The following is a 23,731-nucleotide window of genomic DNA, read 5'->3' as shown; positions in this document are numbered from 1 at the left end:
CCTTTTTTTTCTCTCTCGCTGGCTTTAATACTCTGTCCTTGTCTTTGATCTTTGCCATTTTAATTATTATGTGTCTTGGTGTTGCCCTCCTTGGATCCCTTGTCATGGGAGTTCTGTGTACCTCTGTGGTCTGAGAGGCCATTTCATCCCCTAGTTTGGGGAAGTTTTCAGCAATTATTTCTTCAAAGACACTTTCTATCCCTTTTTCTCTCTCTTCTTCTTCTGGTACCCCTATAATGCAGATATTGTTCCTTTTCAATTGGTCACACAGTTCTCTTAATATTCTTTCATTCCTGAAGGTCCTTTTATCTCTCTCTGCATCAGCTTCTCTGTGTTCCTGTTCTCTGTTTTCTAGTCCATTAATGGTCTCTTGCATCTCGTCCATTCTGTTTTGAAGTCCTTCCAGAGATTGTTTTATTTCTGCATTCTCCCTCCTTAGTTCTTGCATATTTCTCTGCAAGTCCATCAGGATGGTTATGACTTTTGTTTTGAATTCTTTTTCAGCAAGATTGGTTAACTCTATCTCCCCAGGTTCCTTCTCAGGGGAAGATGTAGAAGATGTTGAAGATGTCTGGGTTAATCTTGTCTGGATCAAATTTTTTTGCCTTTTCATGTTGATAGGTGTAGTGGTGAGCTATTGACTTGTCTGTCAGCTGGAAGAGCCAAGACTCTTTCCACTTGCTCCTGGCCTTTCTTTACAGGGACAACTGCGACCCCTAGTGGCTTGTGTTGGGCAATTGCATGTAGACTGGGTCTCTGTATCTTGCCCAGCCGGTATGGATGAAGCTCCCTTGCTGTGGGCTTGGCCAGCCTCCGGCTGCTGGTCTGCTATGGCAGGGTCCTGTAGGGGTAATGGACAGGGGGCTGTTTGGCTGTTTACCTCCATGAGGGGTCTCAGAGCTGTTGCCCAGGAGGTTAATGTGCCCAGAGTTCCCTGGAATTTCCAGCTGCTGGACTGTGACCCAGGATGCTTCTGTCCAGCTGTGGGGTCCCTGTCCCTTTAAGACTTTCAAAAAGCACTCGCTTTTCTTTGTCCCAGGAGTGCTGGCTCCGGGACCCGCTCACAGTTCTTATTGTCCTGCTTCCCTAGTTTCCAGCACCCCATGCATGCACTGTGTCTGCACTCCAGTGCAGATGGCTGGGGCTGGGTGTTCAGCAGTCCTGGGCTCCCTCTCCCTCCCCGTTCCAACTCTTCTCCTCCCACCGGGAGCTGGGGTGAGGGGTGCTCAGGTCCCACCGGGCCGGGGCTTGTATCTTACCCCTTTCACCAGGCGCTGGGCTCTCGCACGTGTGTATGTAGTCTGGCTGTTGTCCTGTGTCTTCTGTTCTTTCTTTTAGGGATAGTTGTATTTGTTGTATTTTCAAAAATATATATATTTTTGGGAGGAGATTCCCTCTGTCCTACTCATGCCACCATCTTGGCTCCACCTCCACGGTTCCTCATGGTCAGTTCTTAAATGTTTGTTAATGGATTGGTTTGGAATAGAATGTCTTTGTGGTTTTAGTTTACATTTCCCATAGGATTAAGGGGGAGTATCTTTTCATATGTCTACTGACCATATGAATTTTCCATTACAGATATATTTTAAAATTTTGACCTTTCAGTTTTACAGTATAATACATTTTTATTATGAAAAGAAGTCAGTTATGTTGCTCAAAATAATCAAGTGTTTAATATTTGGCAATGTCATTCTCTAACATTTTCAGTTGGAGTTCTTAGTGAAATGAAATAAGCTATGTAGAAGAGCAGAAATTATAGATGTACATATCTTGTTTAGCATTATATTTTCACGACTTCACACAAAACAAATTTTTAATATTTGTTGAATTACACATAAGTATTTTGGAGTAAGAATATCAGGATTTTAAATTTTAATCTAGTGCTTATGAAAAAATGTACTCTAAGGCAAACATATACACATCTTTGAAAGAAGATGTCTACCGTAATGAGTGTGAGAAAATTTAAATTTAAGATATTTAAATTAAGAGATATATTTTATTTGTTAAAATGATTAGTTGTGCCTAGAGCTATATAAATTGTGCCTTTTGTCAATGTTGTGACTAGAGTTTTCCCCTGTAGAAGTTAACTGTCAAATTTGAAATGTTAGGTAAAATCTATTTTCATCAGGATTTCTAGATATCCGCCTTACTTTATTACTCTTTGCTGGTGTCTAATAAGTCTTAAAATACAATTAATAGGGATTGCAGTCACTTATAAAATATTATCACTGGGCTAACTTTTTGTGTATGCTTAAAGATTTTCTGCTTTATTAAAATTTAGTAGGAGTGGGATGACTCAGTGTAGAGTAAATTTCATATGTTTTGATTGGATTATACTGATGATGTTGACTGAATTAATTTCTTCTCAGATAGTTATTTTCTATCCTTTCCATCTGTTCCTGAATTGTCTTCTTAAAAATGAGTTGGCTCATTTCTGTTTCTTTGAGTATATTTTTCTTTCAATTTTTTCTCTATCTGTTATATAAAATAGCACTTACGAATGCTAGACATGCGAACTTCCATTATCCTTCATTCTTAGTTATGAGAATATTAATCTAATTGTCATTTGAGAAGCTATGATTCTATCTCCATCACATTAAAACAATCATTGAAATAATGCTGTTTAGTAAATAAAGGAAAGTGATTTGATTCAATGTTTTATTTTAAAAATAAAGACTATAAATCAGTGTGCAAAAGTTTCGTACTACATCAAGGGGGAACTTTGCTGGCTGCTAACATATATTTATATCCTGTTAGGATATAAACCTCACCAGTAGCCTGGATCGGATTGTAAATAGTTCATATTTATGGGAAGGGTCAGGCATATGCTTATCTAGTATAAATCTTGCTTTCAGTGACCTACTAGTGCTGTGAACAGAGTACTGTGAGATCAGAAAGAGGGAACAATTTTGCCAGGTAACTGGATAGGGTTGGCATGGAAGGTTTCATAGAGATAGGATTTGAGCTGATTATTGATCACTGGGTAGTATTTTATAGAGAAAGTGGTATAGTATAAAACAGAGAGAAGAAATGGAGTACGTAAGCAAAGTCTCTGAACCTGAGTGCACTGTGAACATAGAATATTTGCTTGGAAAGGTGGGTTGGACCAATAATGGAGAGTTCTGTTCAGGAATTTGACCTATGCCCCTAAAGTCACATAGAACTATCCTGTGAAAGAGAAAATTACTAATCATAGGTATATTTTAAGAAAGTGGATTTTATGAAACTTAAAACTGAAGGGAGAAGAAAGTTTATTAAAAGCAGGAAAGAATCAAATATTTCGACAGGTATTTTTAAAGTTTGGTGACAGATTAACTTTAATGGTGATCTTCTCCTAGATAAAAGGAGTCAGGAAGGGGAGTAGGTTTGTGAATAAAGATAATGAATTTGCTGTGGGACTTATTGACATAACTGTGGGGGAAAAAATGGTATTCAGTTGATTGGAAATGCATATGTATCTAGGAGAGACATCCTATTCTAAGTTCACGTTCTACCATTAAAGCTCATACATTGTCTATTATTACCAAACTATTTACATGTGATTGTTGTTTAGTGTGTCTATTCAATAAACATTGATTCAAACATTATGAGGACACATGAGAGGTGCAGTTAATTCTGCTATATTTGTGGAGTTGCTTGAGTAGGAGGGTGAAAGCATTGTAGATTTGGTGAAATTTACTTTGGATCTTGAAGGATGAGTGGAAATGTATCTGGCAGATAGATGTCTTGGTAGTGACTGGACCAAAGTTGTGAACTGAGACTGCAAAATAATGCACTTTAAAATGTGGGCTGCATAAAGAATTTACTCTTCTTTACCTTTCTATGTGTGAAAAATTAGCCTTTCTTGTATGATTTTTTGCCTTTCCATCAGAAGTTACTATAACCTATAACCTACAATTGAGCTACGTCCATAAAGTTAATTTAGTGAATAGTTGCCTTGCTCCATCTTCTTAAAACTCCAGCAGATACACACCCCCACTCCCTGCCAAAAGGAAAGAATTGCTGAATGGTTAATTATTCTGTGGTATTTGTAAAAGATATGTGAATTGAAATCTATAAGGGAAAAATGTACCTAGGACTGAATACTAATACTTCACTCTCCAACTTTATTCAAGGAATACAAGACAGAAACTATCCACAATGAAAACAGTGAACTGTAGATGTTTGAACACATATGCCAGTATTTAGTTCTTCTTCCAAAGAGGCACAGATACTAATAATGTATATCTAATGTATATCCAGGAAACTTCCTATATGCTCTAAGATGTCAATGAAATTGTCATCATAAATACATATGCTTTTAAACTTAAAAATTGATGTTGTCTTAGTAACTGGCGCTGTGTGTCCTCTTAGAAATACTGGGATTGAATTTTCCCACATCTGTCCACAAGGACTGGTTAACTGTACCTGCCATACCGCTGATGATCCTATAGTTTCTCTCTTTCTCTCTGCAGTCTGGATTATTGTTGTCCTTCACACATGCACCCATGGTGAGGGCCAGCATGTTTATGCAAGGCAGAAGGTAACTGAGGCTCAGAAATTCTGTGTTCTAGCATCAAAACTGCTAATGTCTACTTGCTGGCCTTGGGCAAATCATTTAGTGGGAAGTCATGGATCCTCCTGACATTTTACAAAACAGAAATGTGTGCAGGTATATTTTTCCAGGGAGAGATCTGGCATTTACCAGTTAGAGCTCTTGATTGCAAACAACAGAAGCCAACTTCATTAACTGGGATGAAACAGATTTTATTGAAGGAGTTAGGCTCAGAATGCAAGGTTGGCCCCTCGGCTCACCCAGCACACTGGGGAAGCACGTCACTGCCAAGACCCAGCCCGGCAGCCCTCACTTCTCAACTACAGCCGCTTTGTGCTGCGCTCCTGTGTCCTGGGCACTCACGGCTCTGCCATTGCACTAGTTGCTCTGCCACAGACCCCGCTCCTCAGCCTTTGCCCTCAACAATCAGTGCCCTGGCTGTGTGGTCTAGGGTGTTCCTGCTCTGTCTGCCAGGGCATAGGAAGACGGAGTATCATGGAGGAGACGAGGGCTCTGCTTCCTGCTGGGCTTGGGACTGCCTCCAGCCGGAAAGGGAGACCAGATGAAGGGCAGCCAAGCAACGCTCGCTGTTGCCATCTTTTCGCCAGATTCTCAAAGGGGTCATGGCCCCACCACGTCTGCCAGAAGAGATTATGAATCACTGCATTAGATTATCTTTAATTACAGCTCGGAAATTATATGATTCTAAATACTTATTTTCCTTTCTTCCATCCTCTACCAACTCAGAATTTCTCTAACAAGATACAAACACAGCGACAGAGTGACTAACAACATTCCAAGGTCAGCCCTGAAGCATCTTATGATCATTTCAGGGAGTAGGTAATTATGACGCCCGGGCTAATGACAGAGAGTAACAGATGTCCTGAAGCAGTCACCCAGCGGAATCTCTGCCGAACTAGTCCCAGTTCCTCAGACAAAAGGAATGTACTTTCCCATACAGACTCCTGGTGTCCTTATGTGTCTGTTAAGATGTAGTATGGCTTAATGCTTAGGTGCACAAACTTTAAAGTTAATGAGAATGATTATGAATTTTGAATCTATCCCTTACTAGCTGGTTCACCCTAGGAAATAACTTGAACTCATTGTGTCTCCACTTCCCTCCATATTACTATCATGACAGTGATGCTAATTGTAATGTGTGGTATGAAAACAAAATCATGGAATTCAAGGAATTATAGTGTTTGGAGCATAGAGACAGCTCAGGAAATAATGATGAAAGTCATAATGATAATAGTTGAGGAATTCCAAACTGTGAACCAAACTCATTCCAAAACTGTTTAGACTTTAAAATTTTAAGTCAAAAACAACAAAGCTATTTAGGTCATGTTCTTTGACACATGTGGCCCCATAAAATGAATTCTGTGAACTATAAAATTGACACCAAATAATTATTAAACAATCATGTTGAGATGTACCCATGAATTGTTTTTCTTACACGGCAGGTAGACCACAAATAAAAATATTTTTTTTTAAATGACCATATTATTCTAATTTATGTCAACATATATAAGATTAATCCAGTTCAGTTAGATACTATCAAATTAAGTTGAATATGAAAAATCTGAGAGCTTGATGACCAAATCATTCTTCAAAAAGGAATGAAAAAACGTGGGAAGTTGTAACTATATGTGACTTACGAGCCCGCAACTGGCACTTCAGCTCCCAACTTCATTGGCATTTGTGCTTGACCTTCAGCTTACCTTAGGGAGATAAGAAATTATCTGCTGAACTATTAACAGGCACAGCCTGGAACCAGTCTGGGAGGTTTGAAAGCCTTACCGACTCTGTGACACCAAAGGAGTATTTGTATTGTCCTTTGTATTTTGCAGGTCAGTGTGAATGTGGCCGATGTACATGCTACCCTCCCGGAGATCGCAGGGTCTACGGCAGGATGTGTGAGTGTGACGACCGCCGCTGTGAAGACCTTGACGGTGTGGTCTGCGGAGGTGAGCGATTCTCACAGCCCCTGAGACCTGCATGCAACTTGCTTGCTTCCCCCTCCTTTCTTATTCTGTGTATCCTCAAAAAAAAAAAAATCTGTTAAAAGGAAGATAAACAAAAGCAATGAGCAGTAAGACCTAAAGGCAATATACAGCTAGGGTTGTGGAGATCTTTATTATCTTGAACTCTTGATTTAGGAATATGTAAAAGTACACAGTATACTGTTGATGAAGAGTTGTTGAAACTCGACTAAGTCCTATGAGGATAATGAAAGGCTTTGCCAGAACTGACCAGTTTAAAATGATTTTTATTTCTGTATAATGAAAACTGATAGGCAAAGTATCACCTACAAACTTGAAGAAAAGCAGTCAGGTTACACTGTAAGTTTAATTCCAGAAGTGCGAGGGATACACACACAGTTTCTATGATAGCTCTGAGACCCAAACAAGAGCTTATTGAAAGTACTGAACTGCGAGAACGAATGAGACAGACAGAGGATATTCAGCAAAGGTAAGAAAGGTAAGGCTGCCGAACGAGAGCCCGGAGGCAGAATGCTGAGGGGTCCACCTGAGCCTCATCCTGAAAGGAGCAGGGTGGACATTATTCCTGTACTTCAGCCTTGCAAAACTTCATGCTGTTGAGATGATACATGTTGATTACAGTTCCTTCCAGGTTTCTGGTATGATTGAGGTGATTGATGATTCTGGATGTAGAAACGAGCCAAAAGAATATAACTTTATCTCCTTAAGGTCATTATCACAGTGCAGTTGGGCAGTACTTTTGGGAAAAAAAACAAAATGCATGTATAATTCATAGAAGGAGGGGACACCATCCATCTCCATCACTTACCTAACATCCGCATGTATCTGTCTATCTAGTCTCTAACTAACTATAAATATGTGTATTAGAAATAAATTTATAATTTATAAATAAATATTATGTATAAATATGTAACCAACTATAGAATATGTTCTGTCATATATATATTTATGAAACTATAAAAATATATTCTTCCTTTCCTGTGAACCAAGGGGAAAGGGCCTTTTAATCTCCCTCATGCTGGGTGGTCTCACGTGGTCCTTGTGAGGCTGCCCCCGTGGTCTTTGTGTCACAAAGGGAAGCGGGAGGGAGGTGCTACCTGCTCCATAACTAAAAAGTGGCAGACCTGGTGTGAGCTCTGGCCTTCTGCTCTTGGATATCTCGCTATACCACAGATTTCCCAAGAGTGACACCCAACTGTTTTGACTTTTTATCAATATTAATTTAGATGTGAGTCTCTCTTTGCTGATATTAGTTAACCAGAAACATTTTTGCTGATTATAGCCTTTAAAAAAGTACTTCGCACATATTAACTCACTTAATTCTCACAGTGACACACAGAAAGACTGCCTGGTTCCTGGAAGTACCCGACCCATGTCTTTGTTCTTACTGTCACAGCCATTCGCCCTCCAACATGCGGGGCCTGCCTCATGTGGGTCACCTTGCCCATCTGCTTTGGTGACTTGGTTGAAATGGTTAATGTTGTAGAAACCTGTGACATTTACGTATTCATCAAATTATATACCCCCTCCCGCACAGTGAATCTCTCTCTAACTTTGGGGAGGAAATGAAAGAGGAAAACAAATGTACATATCTCCCTGTCATATGAGATCAAATGTTTATTAGGTAAGTGAGAAAGAATATCACAAAGTGATAATTTTTAGACTAATTCTTAATTTGTATGTCTATAGTCTGTATTTTGTCCACCTACCCAGAGCTGTCTGCGCCCTAGGAGGAACTGACTCCTATTAGCCAAACTAGTAAAAGATCAATGTATAAACATGATTATCAATTACTTGATATACGAGAAACATAATTTCCCCAGACACTAGAACTCTTTGCAGAGAAACTATAGGAAGTAAGATTGTGCAATAAAGATATGGATGCAAGTAATTTATTGGGAAGGTAGAGGAGATACTGGTAGGATAGTGGAAAAGTGGCAGGAATGGAAAAGCAGCCAATTAAGGCTGTGTTATCCATACAGTTACTGCTATGGTCTGTACAATTCTCATGGATATTATGAAACTGTCTCCCTCAAATTATTGTATCTTTAAATTTAGAATAATGGTTGATGCTCAAGAACTTTTTATGATTAAATTATAAATTAAGGGAATCACATATAAGTTAAGCATTTTCTTTTAAACTAAGTGGGGCCATGCCAAGCAGCAAGATGAAGGTGAATCATATTCATGTGGACCAGGATTTGGATTCCAGCTTGATTTCCTACTCACTGTAGTAACTTCGACAGGTTATTTGGCTTCTTTGTCTCTGACTCCGAAGCAGGGACTGCCTGAGTGTGTAAGCAAGTAAGGAATGAGTAAAACTAAAACCATCCATAAATCTACCTAATCAGCAGGTGCCTGGCAACCAACAGCCAATGCTGCTCTTGATGTACCTTCCAAACAATAACACTAAAAATGATGAAGCCAATTCTGGTAGGCTGGGAGAAATCAATGACTGTACATGAAAGTGAAAGCAAGTAATCACATAATTTTAAGCAGCTCAGTTTTGATTACAATGAAATTACAACCTGAAAATGAGAGTCATGGGGATGATTGGCGGAAAGCAAGTCAGTGTGAAGTCCGGCCATTCTTCCTGTAATTGACTTATTCATGAGTCCTAGTCAATGACCAGAGTACACCTGTGGACCTTCTCAAAATATCTTTATTAACACTGAGAATTTGATGTGAACTGTATATGCATGAATTTTTAAAAAGATCAGTTACTACTGAAAAAAACATAGTTCCTAAAATGTATTAATTTCTTAGAGATGTATGATTGTAAGATTTCATTTAAGATTGGCTCATGTGCCTTTAATTGTTTGAGGCTAATAAGAGCTTGATCAGAGGCCTCCCTCCTGTGTGCCGTATACCTGGCGTGAGGAGCTGGCACGGACTGGGCTGTTCTTCCCTCTCTGCTCCTGGAATAGCTGCCCATGAGTCCAATTTAAGAAACAAGAAGGAATAATGAAGAGCCACCTCTTCATTACACAATCAGTTCACATTTCTTCGGGGAGTTCTTTAGTTTATAGCTACAATTAAAGGAAATGGTGCCGCCTGAGACTACACATGTGGTGACCCCCAGACTCCCTGGGAGCCCTCATGCAGGGGACGACCTCAGGCATGATGCAGGCCAAGCCTTTCTTAGCTGGACAGTATGGATGAGGCGGGATTTTCTCCAAACCAAGTCTTCAAATCAAAAATCTCTTTATTGAGTTCAGAAGGGTACCCAGTAAGGACTGTGTTTGGCTGTAGGTAATTGATACAAATAAATCTGCAGGTTGTCAGTCTGGAGTGGATGGCGAGGTGACCACCTGACAGCCCTCAGTGTCTGCACACCTTCCATCTTCACTTCCTTCCACTCTGCCTTCCAGTGAGACTTTTATTGTCATGCTCATAAGAGCCTGTTGTTGTGCCCCTCTTCCAGGAAAGAAGAGAGGGGAGGTAAAGGGCAAAGGACACATGCTGGCTGCGTCTGTTCCCTTTCCTTTGAAAGATAATAGCTTTCCTGGAAACCTCACCGTGGGGTTTTTCTCTTATATCTCATTTATTAGAACTATGTCCCAGGGGCACCTCGAGGTCAAAAGGATCCTCAGTAATCAAACATTTTCCAGGTGGACATATTATCATCTCCCTAAAAAGAAAAATGAGGGGTCTCCTAATTTTAACAAGGGAAAAAAGAATATCATGCAGGCTAAATATAGTATCTGATGCAATTAGATCCACTCATGGGCCAGTTTCTTAATTAAGAGCCCTCCTTGCAGTGTCTTAAGGAAATGAATTTTATGGGAAAAGGCCATTGTCTGGAACAGCACTGTTTAATAGAGCTTCAAAGATGATGGGGTTGTTCTATATCTGCATTTACTCTGCACAGTGGTTTCTGGCCACATGTGGTTACATGAGCACCTGCAATATGACCAGCGCAACTGAGAAATTGAATTTTAAATTTTACTTAACTGTAATGAATTTAGATAGTCACATGTGGCTAGTGACTACTGTATTGGACACCACTGGTCCGCAGCATTCTTGGTGAGCATTTTAGTAAGGGGGAGGGGAAGAAAATAGGAAGGAACATCACTGATGGTGGTTCCAACAGTGCAAGGAGGTAAGTATCTGGAAGGGGGTGAATCGTGTTGGAAATGAAAATCAGATGGAAAATACTCCCCTGTGTGAAGTCTTAGGAAGTCAGCTGAAGGCAAATTCAGCATACTCCAAATGGTTCTTCAAGCTGGTTCTCTGTACAGGTTCTTTCTAGAATGATCTGTTGTACACTTGTTATACGAAGAGGACTCATCACTGGATTCTACCACAGAGCAGAATTATTCTTCCTGAATGGTATATATAGATGATTCTTCAGTATATTTGCCACCCCTGGGTATTCCAGGCTGAACTGACAGCACAGTGGGGTTGATACAGCAGAAGTTGACTGAAACTACCCTCATAGTATTTTTTTTTTTTTTGCTTTAAATTTCAGCTTTTGGGAACATTCCACTCAGCAGGCCTCCTATACAGAATGCTTTCCCTTGTCATAGAAGACAACACACTCACCCTTTCTCCTCTTTCTTTACTGGACGTTCCTGTTTGTCTGGCTTCTCCTCCTCTACCCCCACCCTAAGATTGGCATTTCCAATCTTATTCCAGACTTATTTCTCCCTTGGAAGGAAGGCTCATTCATTTCCAAGCTTTAAGTGCCATCTACTTTTGGAAACTTCAGCCCGTATATACCCAGCCCTCACCTGATGTCTCTGAATATCTCAGTCATTTCAAAACAGAGCTGATGTTCTTCTCCCTCCTGCAGCTTCCCTATCTGATAAGTAGCATCATTATTCACACAGTTTCTCAAGCCAGAACACCAGTCCTTTCTTTCACTCTCCACACCCAGTCCTCCAGCAAGTCCTTTAGTCACCGCTACTTTTAGACGTCCATTCCTTCTCTCCATCTGCACAGCCATCACGCTTCTTTAAGCCTCTATCACCTTTCCCTTGGACTACTGCAATACCCTCACTTTTCCCATACTTCCTCCCAGCACACCTTAATCCCTCCCACCCAGTTGCCAAAATGAATTTGCAAATTATAAATCATATCACATCACTGTCTTGCATAACACCCTTCTATGATTTATCATTCCACTAATAATAAAATTTCAATTCCTTACCAAGAATAAACAATTTGCTGTGCTCTCATTCCTGAATATTTCTCCAGTTTTGTATTTATTCCATTTTTTTTCTGACTCATTATTCTTCAAACACATTGACCTTTTCTCACTGCCTGTAAGATGCCACCAGCTCTTTTTTATTCCAAGAACTTCTCATTAGCCTTCCTAGAACACTGGCTGCCTAACCCCTCCTCATCCCTTGGGGGGTCACAGAGCCCTTCCCTGACTTTGCCAGTTAACAGGGTTCTGACTACTGAAGATAGTAGCACCCTCTTTAATTCTTCCATAGCTCAAGTGTATTTCTTCACTGTTATTGCTTGTTTTCTCCCCTAGTGGGCTGTAAGCATCATGAGTGTAGAGCTAGTGTGATGACTGGTGCCCAATAAATAGTTCTTGAATGGATGACTATATTATTAGAGTTTACTGAAAAAGATATTATTGAAAGCCTTTTTAAAAACTTCTTAAGTAAAGGGAAGTCATGTAAATGGCAAAGCAAACATTTAACTACCAAGACATTTTGACTGTTGTCTGGGCTAAATGCCAACTTAATTTTGTGGGAGGATGTGATAAATGAGCTAATAAATGAAGAACCATCTCCTATTTCCTTAGATATAAATTTCATATTAAATTACTTGTAGTGAGGAGCCATTTAGTTATTCTCAATGATATCCTAAGTCAAAGGTAGACTCTCTTTCGGTGCAATAGAAATTAAATGATTCCAATTATGTGAAATTGGTAGTAATTCTTACTAACCCAGGGTCAGTAAGAAACATGTACATTTGAGAAGTTCATAGTTCAATGGGATTGGTATAAGAAGCTCTTTTACTTTCTTATTTTTTTGGTTACCCCAGATTATCTGCTTCCAAAGATGGACAACTTTTTTTGAACTTCTAAGTAGACCTCACTTTAAATGGGCTTTTGTTCTGTTGGAGAGGTCAAGATATAACCGATTTAATACCTATTCATTGAGGATGTAGCTCTCAGGGGGCACTGATTCCCTAACATTCCTCCACAGGGTACAGAAATAAAATAGAGCCATCTAAGAACTGTCCATTGTCTTTGAACAACAGTTTATTAACCAGGTGACCTGTAAATAAATCCTAGATTCAGTTTATGGCTCTCATTTGGGATTTATGAAAAAAAAACTGAGAAGGAGATTTTGCTAAAAAAAATAACCTCAGTCTACAAATGTTTTTTGAGGATCCGCTTTGTCTAAGACAGTGTGCTTGGCCCTCTGAAGACTACAGTGATGAATCAGGAATGATTCCTACTTGCAAGGAGGCGCAGTCAAGTAACGGGTTTACGTGAAACATTAACAGCATATCCCAAGATAGAAGACAAAAGGTCCACAATGGAGGGAAAGAATAAGGTGGTGTAGAAATTCAGAGGAGGAGAAGATGGGTCTAAGAGAAGTCTTCCCAGAGATACAGTAACTGTTTCTGAACTTTGAAAATTCAGCAGTATCTGAATGTGGAGACTAGGGTCAGGAGATTCCTACCTCAGCAAAAGCACGATGTTGTAAAATCACAGGAAATGAATAGGGAACAGTGAGTAGGTTCATTTGATTACATCAAAATATATGAGAGAGAAGAAGAAAGGGAGGAGGATTTAGGTTGGAAGAGTAGCTTGAGAGCCTGTTTCAGGAACCCACAGCATAAGGAGGGCTAATGCAGGTGAGCTGCCTCCCAGCGGCTTTCAGGAGTCACGGGGTGCTAGGTCTAATGGCTGTAAAGTGCATGGAGAGGCGCTATGGGAGGTTGTGAGCAGGGATACTGGAGAAAGACATGATAGTGGTCTCTCAAAGATGTAGATGGGGACATGGGTGGAAAATTTGGAGGTAATTTTGTTGGGAAGGAACTCGGTTTGGAGACTCAGGGAAGTCAGAGTGAAAACAAAGTCAAGAAAGCAAAGCAAGTTTCCTTGTACCCTGTAATGGGGTAACAGGCTACTAAGGAGCATGGTGGTACACCTGCAGTCCTGTCACCCAGGTTGTTATAGGAACTTGCAAGCCCAAATCAGAGCTCTCACTAGCCCCTCTCTACTTGTCTGAAGGAGGACAGAGATTATTATGGCAAAAAGTACACATTCCAAGAAAGGGGGGTGGAGGCGACCTCAGAGAGGAGATGCCCTTAAGGGCTTAGGGTTTGTGGTTTTATAGGTCCTTTTTGGGTAACGGTCAGCATAAGACATGATGTATAGGGGTGATTTATAATTCCTTTGAAGTTTGTCTTAATAATAGGGGTATTTAGGTGACAGTGTTGGTCCAGATCTCTGCCTTCTTTATGTACATAGATTAATTTACATTTAGGAGGTCTATTTCTTGTCCTGATTACAAAGTTACTTAATTGACTAAGGGGCTGAAAGAAGAGGAAGAAAACAGATTAAGTCAAAGAATAAACTGGGCCTTTTTTACAGGCTAAATAGATTTTACAATGGCTTGACCCTTGTCCCATCTCCCTGCCCTAACTCATAAAGTAGGGCAGGGAAGTCCTTGATTGACAATCTTTGGGCTTGGAGGCCTGATCTAATTGGTACAATGAAGACATGGGCTGTGCTCTGATGTTTTTCTTTATCTGGGGAATCGTTTTTCATCTGGGGAATATTGGGACATTCCAAGTTACTCATAGCCTTTGAAACTAATTAACCAGTTAACTCTGTGAGTCCTTTCTGGCTCTCTGGTTTTACCTGGTTAACTTTTTGAGTCCCTTTTAGTGGGCTTTACTGGTTTTATGCTCTCTCCACCCCGCTCATGTCTGTCTGCATAATAGTTTCAACAGGATCTGGCAACTCTTTACTTAGGTGAAGGGAATAAGGGAGATTCAAATGTGATTTAAAACACTGTGAACTGGTTGCCTGGAAGGAGAGCTGTGCTATTAAAAGAAATGGATAATACAGAAGAGCAGGATTTTGGAGACAATTACATGTAGAGGTCTAGAAGTATCAGTTGTGGATGCTATTAGAACACAAAGTGTGGAATCATAGGACTGGCACTCAGGAGAGGTTTAGAGGGTGGGATAGAGCCCTGTGAACCCTGTGGTTATATGAAATCCTGTGATTTGATCAATTTTTAAAAAGATTTTAGAGTGAAAAAAGAAGATGATTAAGGATAGACAGGGATCTATCCTTAATTAGGTTAAAAAAATGAACAAAGGAGGAAGGTTAAAAGAATAAGGAGTGTCTGTTGACGTGAAAACCTATATAGGAGAGACTTTTAAGAAGAAAATGCCCATGAAATGTCAAGTGAATACCTTCAGACTATGCAGCAGTCAGCGAGATAAGAAGTAAGAAAAGGCTACCAGAAGTCTAGAATTGATAGTCATTGTTTATCTTCCACAGTGAAATATAAACACGATGTGACACATGGGAAAAGAACGGTGTTTAAATTAGAGAAACTGGAGTCATGTTTTGATCTGGTGTGGCTGAGTTATGTGATTTGAGGCAAAAGCACTTAATTTCTCTGTCCTCAGTTTCTTGATGGTAAAATGGGTATAATGCCTGACCCAAAGGGCTGTGCTGAAATTAAATTCAGTAAGTCAGCATGTACATAAGAAGAGGATATTAGAAATTGGTCTGTTCATCTGGTCTCCTTTGAGCTTGCTTCCCATTGGCTCTGTAGGGACCCAGGGCAGGCTGCCCCAAGATGTGCCACTGTGACATGTGGATTATTTCAGAGTGGAGAATGATCAAGGCCCAAAAGACTCAGAATGAAACTCTGACCTCCTACTCCCCAATTGCATACAAATTATTTAGATGGAGGAGCTGCTGCAGAAGAGCTGTCACCACACAGAGCTGTGTTATAATGTAAACTAGGTGTGGCAGGCTGGGAGGAGTGTGACTGGGTTTGTTAAGATTTGTTTCTGTGGGGTGCATCAAGTGTTTTCGTCATCAAACATTTACTCTTTTCTTATTCCTGTGAATTACTTCTCTTTTCCTGTGAAGTCTCAGACCCCTGCCTCCTTCTCCTTGGTTCCTCATGACATCTGTGCCTCAGTCTCCCTGACTGTCTTTGGAACCCATGTCTATGGCTTTCCTGTACGTACGTAATTAAACTTTGGATTTTTTCCTCCTGTTAATCTGTCTCATGTCAATTTGATTCTTAGATGAGCTAGAAGAATCTCTAGGGATAGAGGAAGTTTCTTTCTCCCCAGCAACTTCCAAAGATGATCATGTATTATGGAAAGATGTTATTTTGGTTTCTGAGTGGTTAGGTTAAATTAATCATAATGATGAATTGCAAACCATTAGTATTGGCCACTCATCCCTCCTTGTGCAGAGCTGAGTGTGGGAGGAGGCAGATGGACCAGGTTTACTTTTTGTGGGTAAAATCACGGTATTTCCAGAATCTCTTCGCCTGGCCTTAGTGCATCTCCATATCAATAGGTGTTTCCAAGGGGTGGAGAGAAGTAGTCCATCTCTGAATCAATAGGTGATTATAAAGGGGGTGGAGAGCAAGCATGCACCTGGACCAGAAAGGTTTGTTGGGGTCTTTTTGCAGCCGGGTTGTGAGAGACGTGGGTGAGCAGTAGACGACCATTTGTAAACAATAGACGGTTTTCTCCCACTTTATTTCTCCCTTTGACTGATTTCAGCTTCAAAGGTTCCCTGGGCTGGGAACATATTTTCCTCTGGATTTACAGTCTTGAAGGTCGTGCCAAAGCAAATGGTTGCGCCGTAATGGTGTCAACAGATTCATAAGGGCTGATCAGTCAGAATGATGATTTTATCTGTTGCTGGGCATATGGCAGAAAGCACTGTTTCCATCATGCTAGATTTTGTATCCCCTGGTGCCCAGCAAAATGCTCTGTTCACAGAAAATAGTCAATTTTGCTAACCAAATAGCTGTTTTGTTTGTCCTGTTTGGAGAAATCTGGTTGTAAGGTAATGTGCACATGGGAAAAAGCATAAAGCGCTGATTGGAAACAGGAAATTAAATGGGAGATGATGTAGTTTCATGGGGTGTTGGCAGCAAGCAACACAGACAGATCTATATGCCGCTGTATAACTGTCACAAATACAATGCTGTAGACATACCAGAAGATAAACATCCCTAAAATCAGGAGCCCAGTGATAGGAAACAAAAGGTGAAAAAAGTTAAGGGATATGAATCTAAGTCTCATGCTGTTTTCAATTTTTGTATGATAAGAGGGAGGCGTGTTCTTTATACTCACATCTGTTCTTATTAGTAGAGAGGTACACAGATAAAGTAATATAATCCTGGCTGCCATTCAAATGGAAGTTAACCTTTTGTTTTTATTAACAAACAATAAAAGAGCAATCAATAAATGCTACAAGCTCCAGTAACACGATTCACCTGGCAAATTGGTCTGGCTGTCACGGTGGTGTTCCCGAGGAGAGCCCTGGGACTCCATACTGATAGAGATGCAAATGAGAAAGTGTTTTGTATCAAGAACGAAAGCCAAAAATCCGATTTTAAATTGTTTCAAGGTTCCTTTCTTTCTTAGTCCACTTCCTGTGCTACATTCAAATATATTATGTCAAGCTAGAACTCTGTAGTGAAGTTCTTTTAACAATTACATGCCAAATTTACTACGCGTGAAGGGAAAATGTGTTTGCTTGATAGGGAATGAGATCCTAGGTTTGCATCTTTCTTTCTCAGAAACCATGATTCAGCTGGGTGTACACCCACCTCCTTCTCCCCTCCCCCTGTGATTGCTTCACAGGCCATGGCTCGTGTTCCTGTGGTCGCTGCGTTTGTGAGCGAGGCTGGTTTGGAAAGCTCTGCCAGCATCCCAGGAAGTGCAATATGACGGAGGAACAAAGCAAGAGTTTGTGTGAATCAGCAGATGGCATATTGTGCTCAGGAAAGGGTGAGTACCTCTGCCGGAGCTTGGACCGGGTCCCTGTTCTGACACATGGTGGGTACAGAAGCACCTACAACCATCTCTTCCAGACCTCACGTTGCCTGCATGCAAACCACACTGTCCTCTGCTTGTGCCTGACTTGAAGCTTGAAACTTAACCATGTGAAGTGTAGGATCTAAGAAAATGAAATGTATGAGAAAGGTTTCATACGATAAGATCCCCAGCCACTCATATGCAGCATCATTGCTGAATGGAGGGGGGACTGATGACTGTATAAAGAAGGATGGGATCCACAGGGCACTGAAAGGATACAGCAAAAGGCTCATGGGTAGCTGATGGCCTCACCATTCAGCAGCACAGCTGGAACTGAGAAGGAAGATCACAGGTGTTTGAGCTGCCCAGAGATGCAGCTTTTGGCATGTCAGAGGCCAAACCAGGCAGGTGTGTGTGTGGAGGGCAGGTGCGGTATGTGAGAAAGACCTCAAAGGAGGCTAAATTATTTTACCTTGTAAGAAAAAGAAAGAAAAAGTGTATGGGTCCCAAAAGTCTGGTGTAATTTTCTTTGTCCTGAAAATCACTAGTTTTGCAGCCAAATATGTGTAATCTAATATTTTTTTAAAAAAATGTTAAGCCTACCACGTGGCCAATGTCCCTCCCCCACAATTTTCTTATCTGGGTAGGGAAAGAATAACTAATAGATTAAATTTTGGAAACCTTGATGTTGACATTTCTGTACAAATTCTTGAAAGGGCTTTAAAATCCCCCACTCACAGTGCTTATGGGCCCATCCAGGAGTGCCCATGAAGGGGGTCTCGGAAGCAGGATGTGCTGCAGGGATGTGTCCCCGAACACTGGCTGTTCCTTCACCAGCCACTCAAGGCTGATGCTGTCAGATTGGAAGAGGCTTCTTGGCAAAATTGCAAAGATAAAAACAGATGGATGTTGTGACAGTTGGAAGAAGGCTGACAACTGGAACATGCTCATTTCGATAGACAACTGTGGTTGTCTTGGTTTCCAGGAACTGAGACTGTGGGTTAACAGTGATCTGCAAGGAGGCCGTGCTTTCATCCTGATGTATTTACACCAGTCAGGCAGCACTCCAAGCAGCTTCAAGCACCCACTTTGTTCCCTGTTTGTTCTATTAAGTTCATTCTAATTCCGAGTCCCAGACAAATCTTGCACTGGTTCCGTTTCCAGCTCCTGGAAACACTTGCTTTACGTTCAAGCTAAACCTGAACTTGCTTTAGGTTCAAGCTCTGTTACAAGAACCGTAGAGGAGGAAGGAGAGGCTAAGGAAGGAGACAAAGGGAAGGAATTGCAGAGGAAGCGATTAACCAGGAGAACCGGAAAGGAGGTGGGGATGGAATTAACTCCCAGGGGAAAGAGGGAGGGGAGAAAAGGAATGTCAGAGCAAAGGGGCGTGGCCTGCATATAAAAAAGCACTGAGAATGGCTAACTTGCCCAAACTAGATTTTTTTCCCCCTAAGTATTGCTCCAAACACAGAGCCCTAAAGTTTAGATATTTTTAGTTGGTTCTCCATAATGGCATGAGTATTGGAATAATGATAATTAACTTTCCATAGAAACTCTACTGAATGTTCATTTGTATGAAAACATTAGTGTGCTTGTTTATATCCACCTATTTTAAAATCAGTGTTTGGAGGTGTGTGAATGTGTGTACGAGACACACTAGCAAATCATGAACATTGTCCATGAGCAGGTCTTTGCTAAGTCATGGCCAGTGGCAGGTACAGGGGGAAACACACGCCACGCTCACCAGTGTAGTGAATACCGTCCTGTCCTTTCCTACCCTGAACTTCACACAAAAAGAAGAGTAGCTTCTTTTGGAGAAATAAACATTCTTTTTTAAAGTCAGTTCATTCTGAGGAGAGATTCTGATTCTCATTTGTCAGCATCATAAAAGTAGAAAATGCAAAAAAAAAAAAAAAAAGGAAGAAAAAAATAGGTTGACTAAATACTCTCCCAAAAGCATTGCCTCAAAACAAAATATGAAAACCTCTCTTAGTCAATGCCTTTTCAAGTTGCTTTGGGTGGTGGCCCTATATCCAGAGATCAATGAAGGGTTGAAAGCCTATTTGTCTAAACTGCTTGTTTATCCTTCCATGGATACAGAATTTTGGTGCCATTAACCTCAGAAGGCAGCACCCAAGCTGCCCGGAGGCCGCGTGTTTTGATTCGCGGTGATCGCAGGCTGTCTTACCGCTGGCAGCGGCGGCGGCTCCTTTCTTCCCTCCTCCTCTGGAGACTGCTGCTGGGTTGTAGAGGAAAAACGGGGCTGAACCTGAGGTCGTGCAACTGTGCCCCTCTTGGGCACACAGGAGAGCGGGGGACGCCGCAGTCACTCCTGTCCCCAGGGAGGCTCCACCCACCCCCACCCCAAGAACCACAGGAAAAGGCGCTACCGAAATAGACTTAAGGGTCCTCAACATGGCCATGGGAAAGAGAAACCTGTTCCAAGCTGTTTGGCTGCAGCCGTGTATTTCTTGGTATGTCTCATTCCACGTACTTCGGCTCAAATTTGTAAATGAAAGCCCCTCGCAGTGATGATCACAAAGGAGATCGGGATCTTTTTCTTCTGCCAATTAAAGGACAGGTGAGAACAGTGGGCAGATGGCCGCAGCGCGCCACGGAGCAGCCCTACCCAGCTACGTGTTTCTACCACTGAGACTGAAACACGCGCTGCCCATGAGCTGTGAATAAAGCTGCCACCTCAGGAGACGATGAAGAAAGAGTGTTTTATTTCTTTACAAATTTATAGCCAAGACAATAAATCACTCCATAGAAAAATTTAAAACAAGATGCATTGTTGTGACCTTCGTAACAGGTGGCATAGTCAGCACAGTAGAGAGAACTGCCTGCTGGGCGTCAGGTTGCAGCACGTTGTCAGGCCCGATGAATGAAAAGGAGAGTCCGACTTTATCAGTGGGGTGGCTGCCAAAGGGGCCCTGGCTTCAGATTGTTGGGGAAATAACCACGGCGATGAGCTGAGGGCCAGGTCTCCCCTAAATTTTGCTACCTTTGCAGAATGTGGGATATAATTCATAGGCTGTTTGTTTGGGGATTTATTAATTGGGCCCAAGAGAACACAATAACCTTTTTACCTTGAAACTTCCACCTAGATCCAGGTCATCACTTCCAACATTCTTAAAGATACTGTGGCGTGACAATGGCTGTCATCACATGTTATTAAGTCTCCTTAAAAGTGGTAATTGTTGAGTTCCTCATCATCGGAGTACGTCCATGGAACACCCGTCCACCCACTGGCCCCTCACGGCTACGGGCCCCTGAGACCCCCTCTCCATCCCTGCGAAAGAGAGATTGGGTAAAGACGGGCTTCAGAACCAACCGTGGCCCCATGTTCCAGTTGCCTCACTAACCTGCAGGAACACACAACTCATTTTCTTTTGAAGCTGTATGATAGTTTTCCCTGCAAGGTGTTACTGACAGGTAGATACATAGAAGAGTGGATTGGATCAGACGGAAATCTTAGGTCACTGTTATCCAGAGCCCATGTGGCAATGCCCTCATCCTCTCTGTACTTCCACTTTTCATCTTTGAAAGCAGAAATATTTCACTTCTTTCCCCTTCAAAGTCCTAAGAATGCTCTGAAGACACATGAGAAAATGTGGCAGAATCCCCAGGAATGGAAGGCAGTAAGAAGCACAGAAAGGAGGTGGAAGTATGTTTAAGGGTCTTTATGCTGAGAAACAAAATAAATGGAATAGCGAGGGTGTGGTCATGAACTTCCTACCCTACAGTTCCTGCCAAGGTGGGCCAGCTGCTCCCTGTGGCTGGAATGGGTCTCATGGGTGTGAGGGGGGCCCAGCCAGCTGAGCCAACAGTTGGTTACCTCTTGGCAGTCGTGTGGCCTGTGTCTGTCTGAGAGAATCCTGTCCAGAGACAGGCAATTTGACCTCCGGTTACTGATGAAAGCAGTCGAGCATTGTACAACAGAGGCACTGCAAGAGACCTTGTAACTCACACTGTGTTGTTACATCTGTGCGCTTCCTAGTTGCACAAGCAGTAGGATTTCCTACCTCTGAGATGTGCTGAGAACTGATGAACAGGAAGGAACAACACAGCTGGGGAAAATGCTGAGAAAAACCAGTTTTTCATAGCACGTACAAAAACCAATCCCCATTTTTCATTCTAAATATTTCGGTGACTAGTTGGCTTTTTGAACTGGAATTTACTTGTCAAATGATCCATCAATGTATTTCATGTAAACTTTAGCTGAGCTTCATAGTTTTAGGGAAATACTTTGCCATGGCCTGAAGCTAAGCATTTCACAAGGAGAAGCAGTGATTTGAATAATGATTTGAATAGCTAGAGGTTAAGTTTAAAGATGAAATGTGAGCTCATCTCGTGAATTGTGACAAAATTTAAAAAAAAAAAGATATCCTAAATGTACTACATGAATATCATGGACATTTAAAGTTAGTTACTTCTTTGTAGAAATAATTGTGCAATGTAAGGGAGATACTATTTTAGAAACAACTGAGAATAGTTAAATTGTTCAAATAATTAGTAATTAAACACTAAATATGATGCCTTCTGAGGCAATTTCAATAAAAAGTCAACGAAACGTCCCATGTTTTGTTTGCAGATATACTGTTAACCATTTGCTAAATGAACAGTTGAATGTTGAACATTTCCATGCCTAGACATTTGAAAAGTCTTTAAAATTAGGATAAATAAATGTAAACAATAAGGAAACACTGTGCTTGGCTGAGACCGAGAGGGAACCACCGCCAGCTGCAGACACTGACCTGGAGGCTCAGCACGTGGGCCCTCAGCTACCACCAGACTGTCAGCCCTTCATCAGAACTGAAAGTTGTCCCGATATGGTCAGGAGCCTGCCAGTCAACTGAGACCCTCAGGAAAACAAGTCAAGACTGAAAGAAATCATACTGTGGTTGTGCAAGAAGTTAATAAATGTAAATACCTTTCTCAGCATGTAACTAATTTGACTCCTCCCTTACCTTGAGAAGCGTGACAAGGGAAGTAGAAAATTTAATTTGGCCATTGGGGATTCTTGCAGCTAAAATGCATGTACCAGTTTCCAATGACTTGAAATATCACAAAGTGCTTAATGCTTGGGACAGGCTTATATGAATCCTTCCACGGTTTCTATGATGCATATAATTCCTTTCTCTAACCATTTTATCAACTGGATTGTTAACTCATTTTTCAATCATAAAACCACTAATGATTGATCCCTGCCCCGCTCCCAGTATATTTTGAATTGGTATGTTGTTAAAAATGCCAAAATACTCCTATTTCACATTCTCTTAAGGTAATCTTTGACCTGAAAAATGTAGTGGTGGCCATCCTTTTGTAAGAAGAAATCACATTTAGAAAGATCAATCGATCCAAGGAAATAGAAGAAAGGGGAGTCCTGTTCACAGGTGTTTCTTTTCTGATGTTAAGTTGTTTTTATTGCTGTGGTAGAAGTGATTTTTCCATGTGAGGGTTTTTTTGTTTAGCCTATTATGTAAAGACATGTAGACCAAAAGAGCTTTCCTCTCTTTGTGACATCATTTAATTCATGTATTTTCATTTCTTTCATATATATCATTAATGAAGTTGTTTCTCAGTATATTAAAATATTTTGCATGACCAAAGAGGAAGTTTTTAATTAGGTAGGAAGTAAAAAGAGGAGAAATAGATAAAGTAGTGAGGAGAGTGGTTAGACCTAGAGCCTCACACGAGATGAACGTCTGGGGGAATGAGAGCTATGCTTGATCACGCCAGGGCCTCCCGAGAGCGGGATCTGGTGAGTCAAATATACACGAGCAATTGTGTATACATTTTGAGCACTTCAGCAAGCCACCCAATAGGCAGGGTGTCCCTCCCTTAAGAAAGTCATGTAAACAAAAATCCAAAATTTTAAACAGAATAATTTAGCAGTTATTTTAATTATAAAATGCATCCTTATTTAACAGAACTTACTATTCAATTCCTTTAAAGAGCAGACACTTATAAAACATGATTGAATTCAGGAAAAAGAAAAAAAAACATCTATTTTTGAACACCGTTTTGGAAGGCCATCTATAAGAATTAGCCACATTCTGCTCTCACTGACATTTCAATCAGACTGGGCATGGAACATTTGCTCAAGGCTAATTGCAACTGTCTAGATCCATAATGAAGCCTTCCCTGGATAACCTTTACGAATTACAGCGAGGGAAGGTCCCTT

General features: G+C 41.0%; 1 protein-coding gene across 1 annotated transcript in view; it reads left to right on the top strand.

Moving 5' to 3' along the window:
• The window catches only part of ITGBL1 (integrin subunit beta like 1), a 186,694-nt gene that overhangs the window by 160,770 nt on the left and 2,193 nt on the right, over positions 1 to 23,731 (top strand). The window contains exons 8-9 of the mRNA XM_017676074.3: positions 6,385 to 6,501; positions 17,371 to 17,517. Coding sequence (XP_017531563.2) covers positions 6,385 to 6,501; positions 17,371 to 17,517 — 264 coding nt within the window. The remainder of the gene's footprint in view (positions 1 to 6,384; positions 6,502 to 17,370; positions 17,518 to 23,731) is intronic.

The sequence above is a fragment of the Manis javanica genome, chromosome 9 (assembly GCF_040802235.1).
Source record: "Manis javanica isolate MJ-LG chromosome 9, MJ_LKY, whole genome shotgun sequence".
Lineage (NCBI taxonomy): Eukaryota > Metazoa > Chordata > Mammalia > Pholidota > Manidae > Manis > Manis javanica.
Note: the sequence above shows the minus strand (reverse complement) of the source record. Positions and strands in the feature narration are given on the sequence as shown.